This window comes from Aquarana catesbeiana, linkage group LG08 (genome assembly GCF_042186555.1).
Source record: "Aquarana catesbeiana isolate 2022-GZ linkage group LG08, ASM4218655v1, whole genome shotgun sequence".
NCBI lineage: Eukaryota > Metazoa > Chordata > Amphibia > Anura > Ranidae > Aquarana > Aquarana catesbeiana.
Genome location: NC_133331.1, coordinates 3,013,777 through 3,034,978, shown reverse-complemented (window position 1 = coordinate 3,034,978; position 21,202 = coordinate 3,013,777). Strand labels below are relative to the sequence as shown.

Here is a 21,202-nt window from a genome sequence, read left to right as displayed (position 1 = left end):
GTGAAGCCCTCAGAGGTGTGTTAGAGAACCTTAGTAAACAAACAGCATCATGAAGGCCAAGGAACACACCAGACAGGTCAGGGATAAAGTTGTGGAGAAGTATAAAGCAGGGTTAGGTTATAAAAAAATCTCCCAAGCTTTGAACATCTCACGGAGCTCTGTTCAATCCATCATCGGAAAATGGAAAGAGTATGGCACAACTGCAAACCTACCAAGACATGGCCGTCCACCTAAACTGACCGGCCGGGCAAGGAGAACATTCATCAGAGAAGAGCCAAGAGGTCCATGGTAACTCTGGAGGAGCTGCAGAGATCCACAGCTCAGGTGGGAGAATCTGTCCACAGGACAACTATTAGTCGTGTTCTCCACAAATCTGCCCTTTATGGAAGAGTGACAAGAAGAAAGACATTGGTGAAAGAAAGTCATAAGAAGTCCCGTTTGCAGATTGCGAGAAGCCATGTGGAGGACACAGCAAACATGTGGAAGAAGGTGATCTGGTCAGATGAGACCAAAATGTAACTTTTTGGCCTAAAAGCAAAACGCTATGTGTGGGAAAACTTATGCCCCGTACACACGATCTGACTTTCCGACAATAAAACCGTGGAATTTTGTTTGAAGGTTGTTGGCTCCAACTTGTCTTGCATACACACGGTCATACAAATGTTGGCCAACAATTGGGAACGCGGTGACGTACAAGACGTAAGACGAGCCGAGAAAAAGGAAGTTCAATAGCCAGTGCGGCTACTTCTGCTTGATTCTGAGCATGCGTGAACTTTTGTGCGTCGGACTTCTATACACACGATCGGAAATTCTGACAACAAAGTTTTGTTGGCTGAAAATTTTGAAACCTGCTAGCCAGCATTTGTTGGTGGAAAGTCCGAAAATGGAGCATACGCACGGTCGGACTTTCAGCTAACAAGCTCACATCCAACATTTGTTGTCGGAAAATCCGATCGTGTGTACGGGGCATAACACTGCACATCACCTTGAACACACCATTCACTTCGTCCACTAAGACATCATCCGGTGTACATCCGGGGTATCATCCAGTACCCCGGATGATGTCTCTTAGTGGACAAAACGTTGGGACATATTGTGCTGGCTCCATGTTATTGCGCTCCTCATTATCTTCCTTTTTGCGATCACATATATACAGTGCCCTTTATTCTATCCATATTGATGTAAGTGCATTACTTTTTCAATAAAACCATTCATTAAGCATTTTATGCTACGTTGGCGTTTTTCCCTCCTCAATTCATATATGCCTGGTTGAACCTTGGATTTTTTGGACGCTGAGTTGGAGTGGCTGCATTCCTTCTGTGCTGGTTCCTGTGTATGCTGGTCCCCGTATCTACTGGTCCCTGTGGAGTCCTATCTTCCTTGGTTTTCTGTGCATTTGGCTGCTTAGTAGTAACCCATTGGATCTGGTAAGAGTGCTCGATCGTTGTGTTTGGTGGTGGCTGCACATTTGATGTCAAATTCCACTCTCGGTGGTCCTCTTAACAAGTACATCGAACTTCTCCCCAGAAGTAGCAGTCTGAATTCATATTGAACTGTTATTTCCCTTCTGGGGATTTTTTTATGATTTATCACGTGTTTTTCTTTTTTTTACATTATGATATATTGGTGGGCACTTTTTTTCAGTATTATGTTTGTATGATTTACACTTATTATTGGTTTCAGTTATTTTCATAATTTTAGTATTACAGTGGAACCTCGGTTTGCGAGTAACGCGGTTAACGAGCGTTTCGCAAACTAAACACTGTATTTCTAAAATTCCTAACTCGGTTTGCGAACCAAGCAGGATTCAGGCCAAAAGCGGTGTGCAGTACCGCCTTTGGCCTGAGGTGGGGGGGCGCCGGAGCCGAGCAGAGCCGAAAGTTGCCGTTCGGAAAGAAAGGCCCGAGGACAGTTCGGCTGACCTCGGAAAGGCTCGTGAAGTGAGTCTTTCCGAGGTCCGCCGAAATGTCCCTCGGGCCTTTTCGGCCGTTTCCGAGGCTCTCCGGTGCCCTCCGCCTCTGACCGCATGCGGTATTACATCCCATTGAAGTCAATGCAGAATGAATTATTTTCGTTTCCACTGACTTCAATGGGAAAACTCGCTTTGATATGCGAGTACATTGGATTACGACAGGCATGTCCAAAGTCCGGCCCACAGGCCAATTGCGGCCCACGTTCCGGTTTAATGTGGCCCCCCTGGCAATTTGGATATATATATCTTTTGTGGACCCAGGGCCACAAAAGATATATACTGTATTTATCTATACTGCCTCGGAGAGGACAGGGAGGGGGGCGGGACGAGTGCTGTCAGATTACATACAGGAGAATCTCCTGTTTACTTGGCAGCGTCGGTAATAAGAAGTCCCGTCTGCTGGGCTGCCATTGGACGACTGTTCTGTCTATCATAGGAGGTGGAACTTTGTATTAAAGAGGCCACCGCGTAAACAGGAAATTCTCCTGTATGTAATCCCCTCCCTGTCCCCTCCGAGGCTGCAGATGGGCATTGATCAGGATGCACTGATGGCAATGGTAAGGGTGCACTCATGACAAGGGTGAGACTGCATTCATGGCGATGGTGAGGCTGCATTCATGGCATTGGGAGAGGATGCTTTTGTGGCAATGGGAAAGGCTGCATTTATGGCAATGGGAGAGGCTGCATTCATGGCAATGGAAGAGGCTGTATTCATGGCAATGGGAGAGGCTGTATTCATGGCAATGGAAGAGGCTGCATTTATGGCAATGGGAGAGGCTGTATTCATGGCAATGGGAGAGGCTGCATTTATGGCAATGGGAGAGGCTGCATTCATGGCAATGGGAGAGGCTGCATTCATGGCAATGGGAGAGGCTGCATTCATGGCAATGGGAGAGGCTGCATTTATGGCAATGGGAGAGGCTGTATTCATGGCAATGGGAGAGGCTGCATTCATGGCAATGGGAGAGGCTGCATTCATGGCAATGGGAGAGGCTGCATTTATGGCAATGGGAGAGGCTGCATTCATGGCAATGGGAGAAGCTGTATTCATGGCAATGGGAGAGGCAGCATTCATGGCAATGGGAGAGGCTGTATTCATGGCAATGGGAGAGGCTGTATTCATGGCAATGGGAGAGGCAGCATTCATGGCAATGGGAGAGGCTGTATTCATGGCAATGGGAGAGGCTGTATTCATGGCAATGGGAGAGGCTGTATTCATGGCAATGGGAGAAGCTCCATTCATGGCAATGGGTGAGGCTGCATTCATGAGCACTGAACTTTTATTATGCTTCATAGTTCTTTATTTAAAATTTAATTTTCTTGAAACTTCCCTCTTGAAGTGAAGGTGCGGGGTATATGCCTGTGCGTGTTATACACTGATAAATGCGGTATATTCAAACAACACTCCTGAGCTCATCCTTAGTTCTGAGTGGTGCTTGGGGATTTGTTGGGGCCACAAAAGATATATATATATATATATATATATATATATATATATATATATATATATATATATATATATATATATGTATATCTCCAAATAACACGCCTGAGCTCACCTCTTCACCACACACAGCCACAAAGGCAGTGGCGGCCGGTGCTCAAAATTTTTGGGGGGGCGCAAACAAACTGAAAAAAAAAAACATCAATTGCAGCCACTGTGCCCATCAAATGCAGCCACTGTGCCCATCAAGCGCAGCCACTGTGCCATCAAACGCAGCCACTGTGCCCATCATGCGCAGCCACTGTGCCCATCAAACGCATTGCTGCCACTGTGCCATCAAACACAGCTACTGTACCCATCAATTGCTGCCAGTGTGTGCGATGCATGAATCTATCTATGGTGAGAGAGAGGTAACAGGAGAGAGGGGCGGTGCTTCTGCGCCCTTTATGGACGCACCACAACTGCACAAAGGCAAGAGAATTCTTGTTGGGCAGTGTATTAGTGCTCGAACTAACACACTTAGACCGAATTTTAATGGTTCAAGAATGTCAGGAAAATTGGTCAGTCCTCACGCATGTTCACTTCCTCAAATCTGGCCCTCTTTGAAAAAAAGTTTGGACACCCCTGGATTACGAGCATACTCCTGGAACGGATTAATCCGTAATCCGAGGTTTCAATGTATTGCACTTTCATTTATGTACATATCTCAGCGCTGCACTTTATATCACATGTGTTAGAATGGCCCAGTCACAGTCCAGACCTCAATCCAACTGAGAATCTGTGGCAAGACTTGAAAATTGCTGTTCACAGACGCTCTCCATCCAATCTGACAGAGCTTAAGATATTTTACAAAGAAGAATGGGCAAAAATGTCCTCTCTAGATGTGCAAAGCTGGTAGAGACACCCCAAAAAGACTTGTAGAGAAAGGAGGTTCTACAAAGTAATGACTTCGGGGGGCGCCATACAAATGCCCCCCCCCCCCCACACACACACACACACACACTTTTCACATATTTATTTGTATCATTTATCATTTTCCTTCCACTTCACAATTATGTGACACTTTGTGTTGGTCTATCACACAAAATCCCAATAAAATACATTTATGTTTTTGGTTGTAACATGACAAAATGTGGGAAATTTCAAGGGGTATGAATACTTTTTCAAGGCACTGTAGATATAGGAATTATTAGCGGGTTCCCTGAGACCAGAAAGTTATGGCAAAGGTTCCTCTGTGTTGAGAAAGGCTGATGTAGAGTATTTGCCGCAATCATATAGAATTCAAAGTAAGGCCAGATTGGATGGACACCAGTTACCTGACTTTTGTTTTTAGAAGGAAGCCAGGCCAACAAAGTCCGACACCTACAAACAAAATATTGAAATTTTCCTTTGAACAAAACTTTTTACTTTTGATTCCTTTTCTTTATTGATTTGTTCAGTGCAGTAATACATTCATTAAAACAATACAAAAAGACCGTTCGACAAAATAGAACAATAACAAGACACACACATAAGCTCGGGTTAGCTCGATTCCCGTATGGCATAAGGTGGGGGGCGGGAGCCAATTGTAGGATGAAGGGGGATGTAGAGGGGCAGAAGGAGGTGTAGTTAAAGGATAAGTTCACCTTTCGTAACATGTTACACCCACATTCAGGCCGGGTTCACACTGGTACGACACAACAGTCGCGCCACTTTGGATCTGACTTTGCCCTGCGACTTGAAGTCCCACATACCTCCGACTTCAATGAACAGGGATTTCGACTTTAATCGCCGACAATACCAGGCACTGTGTCTGGTATGAATCTTTAGGGGAAACTACGCACAATGTAAAAAAAAAACAGCATGGGTTCCCCCTCCAAGAGCATACCAGGCCCTTCGGTCTGGTATGGATTTTTAAGGGCAAAATCCATACCAGACCCTTATCCGAGCACATGGCCCCCCTCCTTAACCGTACCAGGCCGCATTCCCTCAACATAGGGGGGTGGGTGCTTTGGGGCAGGGGGGGGCCTGTGCCACTAACCCCAAAGCACCTTGTCCCCATGTTGATGAGGAAAAGGGCCTCTTCCCGACAACCCTGGCCGTTGGTTGTCAAGGTCTGCGGGCGGGGCTTATCGGAATCTGGAAGCCTCCTTTAACAAGGAGGGCCCCAGATTTAACAAGGGGGACCCTGATTCCAGTCCCCCACCCTATGTGAATGAGTATAGGGTACATTGTACCCCTGCCTGGGGAATGATGGGGCAGCGACGTCATAAGGGGCGGCCTCCGGTGACCCCACCCCATGCCAAAATAAGAAGTACAATGTACCCCATACTCATTCACATAGGGTGGGGGGCTGGAATCTGGGGGTCCCCTTGTTAAAAGGGGCTTCCAGATTCCAATAAGCCCCCCTGACCACAGATCCCGACAACCACCGGCCAGGGTTGTCGGGAAGAGGCCCTTGTCCTCATCAACATGGGGACAAGGTGCTTTGGGGAGGGGGGCGCAGGCTCATCCCCACCCCCTTTCCTGACCTGCCGGGCTGTACGCACGGATAAGGGTCTGGTATGCCGTTTTTTCGATGTGGGAGTTCCCCAGAGAATCCATATCAGACCGAAGGGCCTGGTATGCTGTTGGAGAGGGAACCCATGCCGTTTTGTTTTTGATTTGGCATAGAGTTCCCCTTCAAGATCCTCAGAGCACAAGTCGCATGCCAAAGTCGGGTCAGTAAAGGCGGCGATCTGACTTTGATCCGACTTCAGTGATATTCAATGGGCTGAAGTAGGATCAAAGTCGGACCAAAGTAGTGCAGGGAGCATTTTCAAAGGGCCTCTTCCCGACAACCCTGGCTGGTGGTTGTGTCGGACCAGTTAAGACGGCTCCCATAGGAAAACATTGATTTTCACACGTCATGCACGTGTGATGTGGGAGCGTTTGTCGTACCAGTGTGAACCCGGCCTCAAGGTGTAAGATGTTACGAATGGACCGGCCCCCAATCCCCCCCCTATTCCCTGATCTGATAGCTAGAGGGGATCTCTTACCCCCCAGCTAGCTCTCACAATTTAAAAAACTCATTCACAGTGTTCTGTGAGGGGAAAACAAAAAGCCCCAACAGCCTTTGTGGCTCTCGGCTTGTAGTTCTCAATGAACTACCAGAGCGTTGTGGTAGTTCATTGATTCTTCCTGTCAGATCAGATTTGCTTGCTCGTCCGGGATGTACCGGAACACAGACACACTGACAGATCTGCAGGAGACCTGCATGGCACCAGAGTTCTGCTGATCACAGGAGAAAAGCTTAAGAGGCTCCAGAAACAAAAAACAAATAAATGCACATTTTTTTTACCTGCAAAGATTGTGCATTTATTATATTTTGTTAAAAAGGTGAACTTATCCTACAGGCCGGGTTCACATATATGCCGGTTTGCCCGCATCCAATTCGCATGACATGCGAGCGTGACCGGCTCTCAAATGGAGCTGGTTCACTCAGGTCTGGGGCGGCTGCTGTCCGCATTCCAAAAGGGTTCTGTGCTTGTTTGGGTCTGGGTTCAGGTGCGAATTCAGGCAAAAATTTGGACCTGATTTGCATCTGAACCGGTGAACAGAAGCGCACCGGACCCAATACTGGGAACTGCAGCCGCACATATGTGAACCTGTCCTTAAGTCTAAAGCTGCCCATACACTAGTAGATTGTTGAACAAAAGTTCGTACAAAAATTCTTACCAAAATTCTCTGTACATTTTATGACTTGCTGAATGTCGCTTGAAAATACTGCAAAGGAGATCCTCAGCTTCTCAAACATGATCCCTCCTCTCCACCCCTCTGGCCCTGTGCATAGATAGCGCTTTTTTTTTTTCTTTACTTTTTTTTTTTAACTGTCCGGCTCCGCCCTTCCTTGCACGTTATTGACGAGCACTGACCTCCCTTTGCCTCCTGGAATATACACATGACATATCCCAGGAGGCAAAGCCTTCCATTCAGTAAAGATGGAGGAGGGGGGGAAGCTCTAGCGAGGCGTCATCAGGAGGCTGAACCCAGAAGAGCCGGTGTTCCGTCAAAATAGCCAATTCATCAAGATCTCCAATTACATCACTTCCCGTTTCTGTAAAGCATCAGTAATTGGAGATTTTGTTGCTGTTTTGACACAACACCTGGAAAGCATGTACACTCTGGTAGACAAAGAGTTTGCTGTTTTGAGAAGACAGTGGATAGGGAGTAAAAAGTTGACGCCGCCATGAAGGCGGCCATTTTGTTGGTTAGTATTAGAGCGGACAATGTCCGCTCAGAATTCCATCTACTGAAGTGTACACGCTTTCCGGTGTTGTGTCAAAACAGCAACTCGTGAAAAATCTCCAATTACTGATCATTTACAGAAACCGGAAGTGATGTAATTGGAGATCTTGATGAATTGGCTATTTTGACAGAACACGCCTCTTGATGAGGTCATAACAAAACATGGCGGCGTGGAACTGATCACTGCCAGAAGAGAAGAGGATCTCAGCTGGGCGGCCCTGGATATGCTGGGTGGATGAATATCTGAAATGTACAGACCTCATTACTAGGTAAGTAGGGGGTTAAAGAAAAATGGGAAGGAAGGGAGGTAATCCGCTTTAAAATGTTGTTTGCTTTTAAAATTCAGGATCAGAATGATTGGACTTTCTGGGATGAAAACCGTATATGCTGTTAAGTAGACATGTGCAATTCGCTTCGTTCCGAATTCGTTTTTTAATGAATTTCGACAAATTCATTAATTCGGAAATATCCAAATAAATGAAAACCCTTTTAACAAATTTTTCCGAATATTCGTAAATACAAATATTCAAAAATTTGGAATTCGAAAATCTGAAATAACAACTAACTAATAACTTATCTATTACTAACCATTAAATTATAGTTATTGGAATTTTCTTTCAAAATTGGCTGTTACTGAATGCAACAAATACGAATTTATCCGAAGTTACAAATTATCCGAAATAGCGAATGCCGTATGTAAACGAATGGAACGTAACCAATTAATAATAATAAATAACAATAATAATAATAAAAAAAAGTATTATTTATTATTAATTTGAATAAATTCATATTCGTTACATTCACTAACAGCCAACTTATAATTTAATAGTCAGTAATAGTGAAGTTATTATTAGTTAGTTATTCTTTGGAATTTTCAGATTTTCTTTCTTATTTACGAATTTTCCAATTGCGATTAAAACGAATGACCTGAAAACTGAAAACAAAAAACCCCGAATGAAACAAAAATCAAAACGAGCAAATTTTTCGGCTAATGTCTACTGTTAAGACATTCGTTTGTTGGAAAGAAATTCCCATCCTGCTCCTTCCAATCGTCTCGTCGCTGAGGTTGCAAGTGAATGCCAATTTGGCCCCACGAATGGTTAGAAAATTAAATGAATGTTCTTAAAGCAAAAAAAATTCAAAATGAAATGGATTTGGGTCTCGGAAGCAGCAGGGTCACCAGGGTTCGATTGTCTACTGTGTGAAAATTCAGATATGAGCAGATCAATGATCCAGCAAAGGTTTGCCAAATCATTGATTGATGGATCCTGGTTATTTCATTGTACTTAAGTCCTGAGGAAGTGAGAGGCCTATAGTTCCCTGAAACATGTTGGCTGTTTATTGTCCTTTCTGAGGTACCAGTAAATCCTCGTTGGTCTCTTAGAACATTGGTTTGGCACTCTTTCTGGTACAATTACTCAAATGTAATGACTTCTAAATTTTGAGGGTGAGAGTCACCAAGCCCAAGCCATTCGGCTAGGACTTAATTTCTATTGGTAGAGGTTTCATATCCAGTGCCTCACCCCCACCTTATCCGATAAGTAAGAATCCGATAATTCTTTCCCTGCCTATCCAAAACTAAATAAAAAATGTCTGGTGTTAGACTTTGAACTTCTTTGAGAAATAAAGATAACAAAGTGTTCTGGTTTTCAAACTATTTGGAGGGAATGTCCCTCTTTTGAACCCAAATCTAATTCAGTATAAACGAAAAGTAGTGGTAAAAAGGAAGCACCCATGAATCTATCCAACCATCTGTAGTAGTTCTTCATGGCCCATTTAGGCTGTCACTTGTGTGTCTTTCTTTTTACAAAAAGTTGAGGTATTAGGACTATACCCCCCCACCCCCCCCCACTGGGGGAGATTAAGCCTATTTGTCCTGTGGCCATTGTAACTGGGTTTAAAAGTAAGGGGAAATCCAAAATGTGACAATTGTCGGCAAAACAGCAAGAGAGGAAAAATGGCCATTGGGTATACTTGTTTTGGTGATAACTGTCTAAGAGGAAATTTCCTCTCTTTTGCTGTTGTGTTTTCTGTAAATTTCTGAGCAAACAGGCAGAAAAACTGAAGGACTTTACTCATTGACCAAGGACTTTACTCATTGACCGTACTCAATCTAAATCTATAAATAGGTTTTGGCTAGAAATCCCTGGGAATAGATAAGAGACCCTTGGCAATGTTGTTTGTAATCCTGATGGACTCACTCTTGTCCTTGAAGGACCTAAAGCGGTGCACAATTTGAGGTTGATTTACTAAAGACAAATAGACTTTTGCAAGTGTAGTTGCTCCAGAGTTAACTAAAGGAGGGAGATCTCTGCTGACTTCCATCATCCAATCATGTTCAAGCAAAAATGCATTTTTATGTCTTTTCATTGCATGTAATTGTAGTGTATTGTGGGTGTCAATATATATATACACACACATATACATACAGTACATATACTGTATACACTCACTGACCACTTTATTAGGTACACCTGTACAATTGCTTGGTAACACAAATTGTGAATCAGCCAATCACAAGGCAGCAACTCAATGCATTTAGGCATCTAGACTTGGTGAAGACAATTTGCTGAAGTTCAAACCGAGCATCAGAATGGGGAAGAAAGGGGCTTTCAGTGACTTTGAACGTGGCATGGTTGTTGGTGGCGGACGAGCTGGTCTGAGTATTTCTGGGATTTTCACACACAACCATCTGTCGCGATTACAGAGAATGGTGGGAAGAAGAGAAAATATCCAGTGAGCGGCAGTTGTGTGGAGGAAAATGCCTTGTTGAGGTCAGAGGAGAATGGGCACACTGGTTGCAGATGATAGAAACGCAACAGTAACTCAAATCACCTCTTGTTACACCCAAGGCATGCAGAATACCATCTCTGAACACACAACACATCCAACCTTGAAGAAAATGGGCTACAGCAGCAGAAGACCACAAGGTGCCACTACTGTCAGCTAAGAACAGGAAACTGAGGCTACAATTGGCACAGGATCACCACAATTGGACAATAGAAGATTGGAAAAACGTTGCCTGGTCTGATGAGTCTGGATTTCAGCTGCAACATTCAGATGGTGGGGTCAGAATTTGGCGCATGGATCCATCCTGTCTTGTATCACCGGTTCAGGCTGGTGGTGGGGGTGTAATGGTGTGGGGGATGGGATACTACTGGTTCAGGCTGGTGATGGGGGTGTAATGGTGTGGGGGATGGGATATCACTGGTTCAGGCTGGTGTGGGGGATGGGATATCACCGGTTCAGGCTGGTGGTGGGGGTGTAATGGTGTGGGGGATGGGATATCACTGGTTCAGGCTGGTGGTGGGGGTGTAATGGTGTGGGGGATGGGATATCACCGGTTCAGGCTGGTGGTGGGGGTGTAATGGTGTGGGGGATGGGGTTTAAACACCATGGCCTACCTGAGTATTGTTGGTGACCATGTCCATCCCTTTATGACTACAGTGTCCCCATCTTCTGATGGCTCCTTCCAGCAGGATAATGCACCATGTCACAAAGCTCCAATCATCTCACCACAGGACAATGAGGTCTCTGTACTCCAATGGCCTCCACACTCACCACATCTCATCCAATAGAGCACCTTTGGGATGTGGTGTAATGGGAGATTGGCATCATGGATGTGCAGCCGACAAATCTGCGTGATGTTATCATGTCACTATAGAGCAAAATCTCTGAGGAATGTTTCCAACACCTTGTATCTATGCCACTAAGAATGAAGGCAAAAGGGGGTCCAACCCGCTACTAGTAAGGTGCACCCAATAAAGGGGGTCCAACCCGCTACTAGCAAGGTGGACCTAAAAAAGTGGCCGGTGAGTGTATATATAGACACGTGCACACAGTATACAGTGTGTATCATGCATATTTTCTTACCATACATACATTAGGAGATGCCATATTGGACTAGGCCATGGTCTGTCCAGGCCTGATATATTCTACATAACAAAAAGGATAGCAATTGACTCTTTGCTATGTTAATTTTATGCAAGATCACCTTGGCCTTTGAAGGTCAATCTGATTAAACATTTCAAATGGTACATTGTTTACATACTTAAGGATGATAAAGAATGTGATTTGACCATACAAGAAGTATTTATTGATGGTAATTAGACTTGAGGGGGTATTCATAGGAAATGGTGACTAGTTTACGTAGTAAACGTTATAGAGACCTTAAATGCTACTGTATTGTTTTTCCCCGAAAATAAGCCCTACCCCGAGTAAAGTCCATGCAAAAATATATAATCTGTTTTATAGAAATGATACACAATGTCCACTGTGTCTCCTTTTGTAACTTTATTGTCGAAAATACCTTAATTACAGGGCCGCTGGGCACTCACGTGACCCACAGGAGATCTTCTCATCTCCTCCTGGGTGACATCAGCAGCCCTTCCCTCGGCAGTGCTCGGAGCGGGGCTGACGTCAGCAGGCATCTCGGCCCTTCCCGCGGCAGTGCTCGGAGCGGGGCTGACGTCAGCAGGCATCTCGGCCCTTCCCGCGGCAGTGCTCGGAGCGGGGCTGACGTCAGCAGGCATCTCGGCCCTTCCCGCGGCAGTGCTCAGAGCGGGGCTGACGTCAGCAGGCATCTCGACCCTTCCCCCGGCAGTGCTCTGAGCGGGGCTGAAGTCAGCAGGCATCTCGGCCCTTCCCTCAGCAGTGAGCGGGGCTGACGTCAGCAGGCATCTCGGCCCTTCCCTCAGCAGTGAGCGGGGCTGACGTCAGCAGGCATCTCGGCCCTTCCCTCAACAGTGCTCAGAGCGGGGCTGACGTCAGCAGGCATCTCGGCCCTTCCCTCGGCAGTGCTCGGAGCGGGGCTGACGTCAGCAGGCATCTCGGCCCTTCCCTCGGCAGTGCTTGGAGCGGGGCTGACGTAAGCAGGCATCTCGGCCCTTCCCTCGGCAGTGCTGAGAGTGGGGCTGACGTCAGCAGGCATCTCGGCCCTTCCCACGGCAGTGCTCGGAGCGGGGCTGACATCAGCAGGCGTCTCGAGCCCTTCCCTGGGCAGTGCTCAGAGCGGGGCTGATGTCAGCAGGCATCACAGCCCTTCCCTCGGCAGTGCCCGGAGCGGGGCTGACGTCAGCAGGCATCACAGCCCTTCCCTCGGCAGTGCTCGGAGCGGGGCTGACGTCAGCAGGCATCTCGGCCCTTCCCTCGGCAGTGCTCGAACAATAAAGTTACAAAGGGAGACTCACTGGACATTATATAATATTTTCACAAAACAAATGACATATTTTTGGGATTAAAATGTCATAATGATGACTCCTGAGCTGACAGGGGGAGAGGGGGAGAGAAGACAGGGGAAATAGATAAGACATCCCCCAAAAATAAGCCCTAGTGTGTTTTTTGTAGCAGACCCAGTCTTATTTTCGGGGAAACACGGTATTGTCAGTAATTATAAGTCGGGTCTTTTCATCTTGATTAACAACAATATCAAAAAGTGTTTGGTCAACCAATCAGAAACCCCTCCAGTGTTAGACACTGAGAACAGCTAAAAATTTCACCTGAAATACGATTCATTCATTCATTCTTCAATATGGAAGCACAGGTATAGAATATAACACACATATTACTGCATGCATGGAAGCTACCTAGATGCATATTATAGATGGGAAGTATTATGCTTCATGGTGTGGTGTCTCTATGCTTGCTATGACATGAATGATGAATGGGATTCTGAAGGCTGCTGTTCATTGATTTAGAAAGACTCTTCTGAATTTTGTCATCGGTTACAAGTACCTTGTAGACTTTGTTCTGTGTGGACTCAATAAAAGCATCTCTCTGGATGAACTGAGTTGCTGCCAGAATAATTCACGTTTTGGATAGTTTTGCATTCCATTCCAGATAGCAACTCAACAACAATAATAATAATCATCCCCCACTATATGACAACAGTAATTAGGTATTCTTTGTAAAGTGGAGCCTTACGTCATTTACTAAGCTCTGGAGCAACTGCACTTGTAAACATGCACAGTCTATTTTCCTTTAGTAAATCAACCCCATTCCCTCTTGGAAGCCCTCAATGTTAAAGTTGAGTTTTTGTTATGGGTTGTGTCCCTGCTGGGGAGATCCACCATCTCAGTTTTGTTCTAGGAACCATTGGCCCTGGGAGTAAAATTGAGGGGAGTTAAAAATTTGGAGGTGTAGTTAGAATAGGAAGAGGGGCAAAGGTTCAAATAGGGACACAGCTATATAAAGATAGCTTCTTGTGTCTTCTAGTTGACAGGAAGCAAAGAAAAATCTTCCCAAAAGGGACACGGTCCACAACTTTTAAACCCTTCCCTCCCATCTCTAAAACATATCTTCCAAAAGGTCCAGAAGCCCTTCTGCTACACTTTTTTTGTTCATACTTGGCTGAGGCCTTAAAGTGCATTTTTCTATTCAATACTGACTTAAATCTCAGATTCCTCAATTATTCTTTTCTTCTCACTGCCATTGGTCACACCAAACTTAACCAGACACATTCGCTTCTCATTATTCTCATAGTCTTTACTGGAAAGAGGAGTAATTCCAACACTTTTCACCTTTGGATTAAGGTCAGAAGCCACAGTGTCATCTATAGTTCTGCTGGAAGAGCTCTTCTCCTTGGAGGACTTACTGATGCGCACAATTTGACTTAAGGTGTTTCGGAAGCCCTCAGTGCTAAAGTAATAAACCAATGGGTCAAGTGCGCAGTTGGTGCTGGCTAGTAGGACAGTGATTGAGATAATTTTCTTTAAAGTCGTTTTTGAGTCCCACCAGTCAGGTACAAGTTCGGCCCGGAGAAGGCCATATCCAACCAGAGTTGAGTTGTAAGGAACAAAACAAAACAGGAAGATACTAAGGTTGAGGATGAGGAGTCGGATGGTTTTGCGATGCCGCTTTGCACCTCCTTCTGATGCCCGACACAGCTCGAAGAACACATGGCTGGAACCGTACACTACGGCAGTAAGGGGTAAAAGAAAACCAATCACCTCCGCCACTAACAGCAATGGAAATAAAAAGCTCCCCCAACTACTTAAACCCTCAAAACAGCGCTGAACCCTTTCATGTCCATTCCAGCAATCCTTTGAGTTGTGTACCATGGCAGCTGGCACAGAACCACCGATGATCACCAGCCAGACACATAAACAAGTCAGACGGGCAACCTTGGGCCTACGCAGGTGGCGGAACCGCAAAGGGTGCACAATGGCGAAGTAACGGTCCACGTTTATGCAAAAGAGGAAGAGGCAGCTGCCATACATGTTGATATGGAAAATGGATCCAGAGAGGCGACAGAGCAAGGAACCAAAGGGCCAGTGGTTGTTGGCATAGTAGTATATTCTCAGGGGCAGCGAGAGGGTGAAGAGGAGGTCACTGAGTGCCAGGTTACAAAGGAAGGTTCCCACCACTGAGAGAGGTCGTAGCCAGCGCAGGAACACAACGAGGGACACACCGTTCAATATGACTCCAAGGGGCATCAACAGGCTGTATCCAACAAGGAGTAGGGTGCGGGAAGATGGAGGGGTGTGTTGGTCGCAGTCCTCCAAAAAAGATATATTTGATATATTTGTAGGCTGTGCAGAAACCTGAAATACAAAAATTTATAGTTCATCAAATTGGAAGAAAAACATCTATCAAGTTCAACTGGACAAAAAATGAATTGTATCCTTAGAACCCTTAAAGTATAACTAAATACAAAAAAACTTTTATTTTATTTTTGGAAAGAGTGAGAAGGAAGTAGAGAGGGATTACAGTTTTCATTGGGGTCTTTGCCAACGTTTGGGAGATTCACCCTCTCTATTTGTCCTGTTTACCATTATCATCAAAGTAAAAAATAAAATAAAATCCCAAATTTTGCATTGACACCTGAACAAAAATCTTCCAATTGGGACACTAATTCTAGTGGATCAGGGTCCCAGAGACGGCTCTGTAATCAGGCAAATTAGGCAGCCGCCTAAGGCCTCGCACTCACAGGGGCCTCACGACCGCCTAGTTTGCCTGTGATCAGTGGGGAAGGGGGGGGGGTCTCGGCATGGCATCGCGAGGACCCTTTACCCTTAGTCTCAGAGCTCATGGTCAGCGGCTCCCCTGCAGCTTGCCATACATTGCTGGTACCTTGATGCCCAGGAAACCGAAGGATCGCTTCCTGAAGCCGCAACAACCGGCAAAGTTTTCTGAGATGGCGCCAGAACGCCATGGGGCCCTCAACAACACAGAGGGAGAGGTGGCCACTCCTGGGGATGACTCACCATGCCACCCTACTCTCCTGTCCACAAACTTTCCCCCTGCCTTCTGAGATCTCTGGCAGTGTCCACTGACATGGAGGATAGCATACTCAGCCCGGGCCATGTTTCCCCCCCAGCCTCAGCCCCCTTTACACATGGATGAGCAGGGACCGAACACACTGCTACAGAGCACAATGAGTAACCCCACCACTTCACCACGACTGGAGCTTCCATATAGTTTAGACTCTGCATATAAATTATGCAGACTGGGACACGGGGGCGCAGAAGGGGCTGCAGACAGGGACAGGAATCTCTCTCTCTCTCTGACCCCCCCTCTCTGTCACCCCTCTCCCCCCCCCTCCTCTCTCTCCAAGGCAATGGGGGTAATTTCTAGTGGGGTAGTCACCTTGCTTGGTCCCAGATATTGTGTTGGCTGCATATATCTGATGGGTGAGGAGGGTGCCCCGGAAGTGGTGCTGATCACCTGTGTGCTAGATCTGTACATCTTTCTGCAGCCATTTTTCTTGCTTGAATTTTTTTTCCCCATTATGGACGTTAGTGGGACCTCATGTCTAAGTTTTGCCAAAGGCCTCACAAGGTCTAGAGCCGCCTCTGCAGGGTCTGCCCTCGGATTCCCTCACCATGGAGGGATTTCCTCTTTCTTCCCTTTTTTGGCAGAGGCGTAACTATAACCTTCAGGGCCCCGGTGCAAGATATTATTAAGGGCCCCGGTGGCGGAACGCCAGGGCCCAGTTGCAAGTGCGACCTTTACAACCTTAGTAGTTGCGCCACTGGTGACAATATATTTTTTTTAATTTTTGTTACTTTTTTTAACATTTTTTTTAATCATTTTTGTTTTTTACCATTTTTTTTTTCTCTTGTAAAATATTAGGGATCTACACAGATTTCTGGCGTTTTACCTTTGAGACAGAAAATGGAGACACAGCCCCTCAATCCCCTGTAGCCTCAGCTGCACAGAATGAATGGACAGGAAGAGCTCTGTAAAGATGCTTCCTATTCATTCACAAACTGAAGCATAGGAAACACTGTTTCCTTTGCTTTCAGTTATGAATGGACAGAGTCAATGATCGGTAAAGATCACTGACTCTGTTCATTCAGACAAGGAAGAGGCCAGTATATGACATATTTACTGGTTGCTCACCATCCTGACTTATTCCTTGCAGCAGCTGGTTGGGAGGGGGAAAGCCGGCATAGCTGCGGGAAGGGGGGGGGGGGAATGAGGGGGGCCAGGGGAAGCACACAAGAGGGGATTGGTTCCTTTATATGCTGCCCCTGCCACCCCTCCTATCCAGGTATACAAAGGAGCCGCAAGGGCTCCCTGGTGCATGGTGCCGAGTTGCAATTGCGACCCCTGTAGTTACGCCCCTGTGTTTTGGCTATGGGACAGGAAGTGAAGTTGTCAAAAAAAAAAAAAAAAAACTGACGGGGTTATTACCCTCCATTACGCTATCCAAAATTAAAAAAGTTTTGCATTTAGATTTACTTTAACCCACAGTTTACCCAAAAAAAAAAAAAACCAACTACATTTGTCCAAATTCCTCCTTGTGAGAACAGAAATTCCCTTCAGACACTTCTTAGACCAACCGTCCGCTGTGCTATTACTATTAATAGCTGGTTATATTTTGTACATTTAGGAAAGCACCGCGCCTTGTTGTGAAAACCGACAGAGCCGCGTGTTCTCATTCCTGTGGAAGTCTATCCTACCTTTTCACAGCCCATTACTGTAAAGAAGCCTTTCCGTATGAGGATGTTAACCACTTCCCATCCGGGCCAATTCTGGCACCTCGCTCCTCCATGTAAAAATCATCTTTTTTTTTTTTTCTATTCAGAACCCCCCAACATTATATATGTTTTTTTAGCAGAAACCCTAGGGAATAAAATGGCGGTTATTGCAACTTTTTATGTCACACGATATTTGCGCTGCGATTTTTTTAAAATGTGAGTACACCCCTCACGTTTTTGTAAATCTTTTCTTCTATCTTTTCATGTGACAACACTGAAGAAATGACACTTTGCTACAATGTAAAGTAGTGAGTGTACAGCTTGTATAACAGTGTAAATTTGCTGTCCCCTCAAAATAACTCAACACACAGCCATTAATGTCTAAACCGCTGGCAACAAAAGTCAGTACACCCCTAAGTGAAAATGTCCAAATTGGGCCCAAAGTGTCAATATTTTGTGTGGCCACCATTATTTTCCAGCACTGCCTTAACCCTCTTGGACATGGAGGTCACCAGAGCTTCACAGGTTGTCACTGGAGTCCTCTTCCCCTCCTCCATGATGACATCACAGAGCTGGTGGATGTTAGAGACCTTGCGCTCCTCCACCTTCCGTTTGAGGATGTCCCACAGATGATCAATAGGGTTTAGGTCTGGAGACATGCTTGGCCAGTCCATCACCTTTACCCTCAGCTTCTTTAGCAAGGCAGTGGTGATCTTGGAGGTGTGTTTGGGGTGGTTATCATGTTGGAATACTGCCCTGCGGCCCAGTCTCTGAAGGGAGGGGATCATGCTCTGCTTCAGTATGTCACAGTACATGTTGGCATTCATGGTTCCCTCAATGATCTGTAGCCCCCCAGTGCCGGCAGCACTCATGCAGCCCCAGACCATGACACTCCCACCACCATGCTTGACTGTAGACAAGACACACTTGTCTTTGTCCTCCTCACCTGGTTGCCGCCACACACGCTTGTCACCATCTGAACCAAATACGCTTATATTGGTTTTATGGAATTTTTTTTTTTTTTTTTTTGTGCTTACTCGAAAAATTGCACCTTTGATTTAAGGTTTATAAAATGATTATTAAAATGTAAACATTTACATCTAGCCAACAGGTTTTGGGGGATTGGACCCCCCCCTTCTTTAGGGCTAATGAGTAAGCATAAAAATAATGAAAAAAAAAATAAAATTCCATATACATACTTAATAATATAAAAAAAATATACATGTATATGGAAGTAGCTGAAGTGTAAGCAAAAAAGTTGCGGTAGTTATTGTTATTAATTGGTATCGGTGAGTACTTAAAAAAAAAAAAAAGAAAAGTATCGGCACTCGTAAAAATAAAATGGTATCGGTGCACCCCTAAATTTTTGTTTTTTTCAAATTGATAATGTTGCTGTATATTGTGACATTTCTGTAATCCATTAATAGAGTCCTCTAGAGTTATCAAAAGGTCAACTATCAGGACAGGTCTATGGTGCAGGAAGGCCAGTTCATTAATCTATTCAAGAGCAAAGCAAACAACTCCGGATCTAAGAGGTTTCCTCCTCCGGGTGTTGAATACTCAACATAAACACTTCATTTCTCATCTGTTGTGTTGATGCCATATAGCGTGCGGAGGTTCGGAAAATACTAATTGAAGTAGGACGGTCAGTTAAATAATATTTCTCTGACTATTTTAGGGCTTAAACAGAAAATTCAGTGTAAATATTTACAGCAGGAAAAAGGAAAATATGGAAGCAGGACCTCAAAATAGAACAAGTAGTGGAGTCAGGTACAGAGCCACAGATCATTATCTTTTTCCTCGGGGGGGGGGGGGGGGGGGGGGGGGCAGTTCAGCCTTGGGGACTTAAGGAGTAAAAAAAAAACGCAAGGGTCAGAAATGCTTAAGGGTTCAAGAGTGCACGTCAGTGTGCAGAGGACAGTAGTGAATGTTGCGCGGTGTGCAGGGGACAGGAGTGCATGTTGCACGGTGTGCAGGGGACAGGAGTGCATGTTGCACGGTGTCCAGGGGACAGGAGTGCAGGTCGTACGGTGTGTGAGGGACAGGAGTGCATGTCGTACGGTGTGTGGGGGACAGTAGTGAGTGTTACACGGTGTGCAGAAGACAGGAGTGCAGGTCGTACAGTGTGCAGAGGACAGGACTGCATGTCGCACGGTGTGCAGAGGACAGGAGTGCATGTCATACAGTGTGTGGGGGACAGTAGTGAGTGTTGCATGGTGTGCAGAGGACAGGAGTGCATGTCATACAGTGTGTGGGGGACAGTAGTGAGTGTTACACAGTGTGCAGAAGACAGGAGTGCAGGTCGCACGGTGTGCAGAGGACAGGAGTGCATGTCATACAGTGTGTGGGGGACAGGAGTGCACGTCGCACGGTGTGCAGAGGACAGGAGTGCACGTCGCACGGTGTGCAGAGGACAGGAGTGCATGTCGCACGGTGTGCAGAGGACAGGAGTGCATGTCGCACGGTGTGCAGAGGACAGGAGTGCATGTCGCACGGTGTGCAGAGGACAGGAGTCCATGTCGCACGGTGTGCAGAGGTCAGGAGTGCATGTCGCACGGTGTGCAGAGGACAGGAATGCAGGTGGCACGGTGTGTGGAGGACAGTAGTGAGTGTTGCACGGTGTGCAGAGGACAGGAGTGCATGTCGTACGGTGTGTGGGGGACAGTAGTGAATGTCGCACGGTGTGCAGAGGACAGGAGTGCATGTCGTATAGCGTGCACAGGACAGGAGTGCATGTTGCATGGTGTGCAGAGGACAGGAGTGCATGTCGTATAGCGTGCAGAGGACAGGAGTGCACGTTGCATGGTGTGCAGAGGACAGGAGTGCATCTCGTATAGCATGCAGAGGACAGGAGTGCAGGTCGTACGGTGTGTGGGGGACAGTAGTGAATGTCGCACGGTGTGCAGAGGACAGGAGTGCATGTCGTATAGCGTGCAGAGGACAGGAGTGCATGCCCTATGGTGTGCAGAGGACAGGAGTGCATGTCGCACGGTGTGCAGAGGACAGGAGTGCATGCCGTATGGTGTGCAGAGGTCAGGAGTGCATGTCGCACGGTGTGCGGGGGACAGGAGTGCATGTCATTCAGAATGAATGGAATCCATTAGCACCGTGTGCCTTCTTTCTCAGTTATGTGTAGGCAGGTGCAGTCTACTTTCTCCACTGCAGGTGGTGCTCTTCCGCAGCTGGAGAGGAAGATGAGAGGAACACAGTTCCTGGGTCACTGGGGAAGCAACCAATTGGATGCTGCTGCCCCGTGTGACTTTGGCAGCCATCTTGGGTCAGGCAAAGCCCATTTAAAAGCCCTGGCTCCCAGACTTGGTGTGTTTTTTGCGAGTGGGTAGTGTAGGGATAGGTCCCTCTGTGGGGGACAGTACTAGTATTAGGGAAAGGTGCCTTATGAGAAGGGACAGTGTAGTGTTGCATCTCTTCTGGACACCTTCCTAATTGGGCACTAGACGGTCAGGCCACATTCTGTCCCCTCTCAACAGATGTCAGTCCAGCTGGAATCTGCTCCTGTCACCTGCACCAGGCTGGGTCGCTCTCCTACCGGGTTTGTTGTGAACGGTTGCTGCATAAGTTCAGTACAAGATTTCTATT

At 46.2% G+C, this 21,202-nt stretch overlaps 1 protein-coding gene and 1 long non-coding RNA gene across 2 annotated transcripts in view; one reads left to right on the top strand and one right to left on the bottom strand.

Moving 5' to 3' along the window:
• The window catches only part of LOC141105536 (uncharacterized), a 111,338-nt gene that overhangs the window by 29,736 nt on the left and 60,400 nt on the right, over positions 1–21,202 (top strand). The window lies entirely within an intron of this gene.
• Positions 4,817–21,202, bottom strand: part of LPAR5 (lysophosphatidic acid receptor 5) — a 52,665-nt gene continuing 36,279 nt past the window's right edge. The window contains exon 2 of the mRNA XM_073595421.1: positions 4,817–15,223. Coding sequence (XP_073451522.1) covers positions 14,069–15,223 — 1,155 coding nt within the window. The 3' untranslated portion in view covers positions 4,817–14,068. The remainder of the gene's footprint in view (positions 15,224–21,202) is intronic.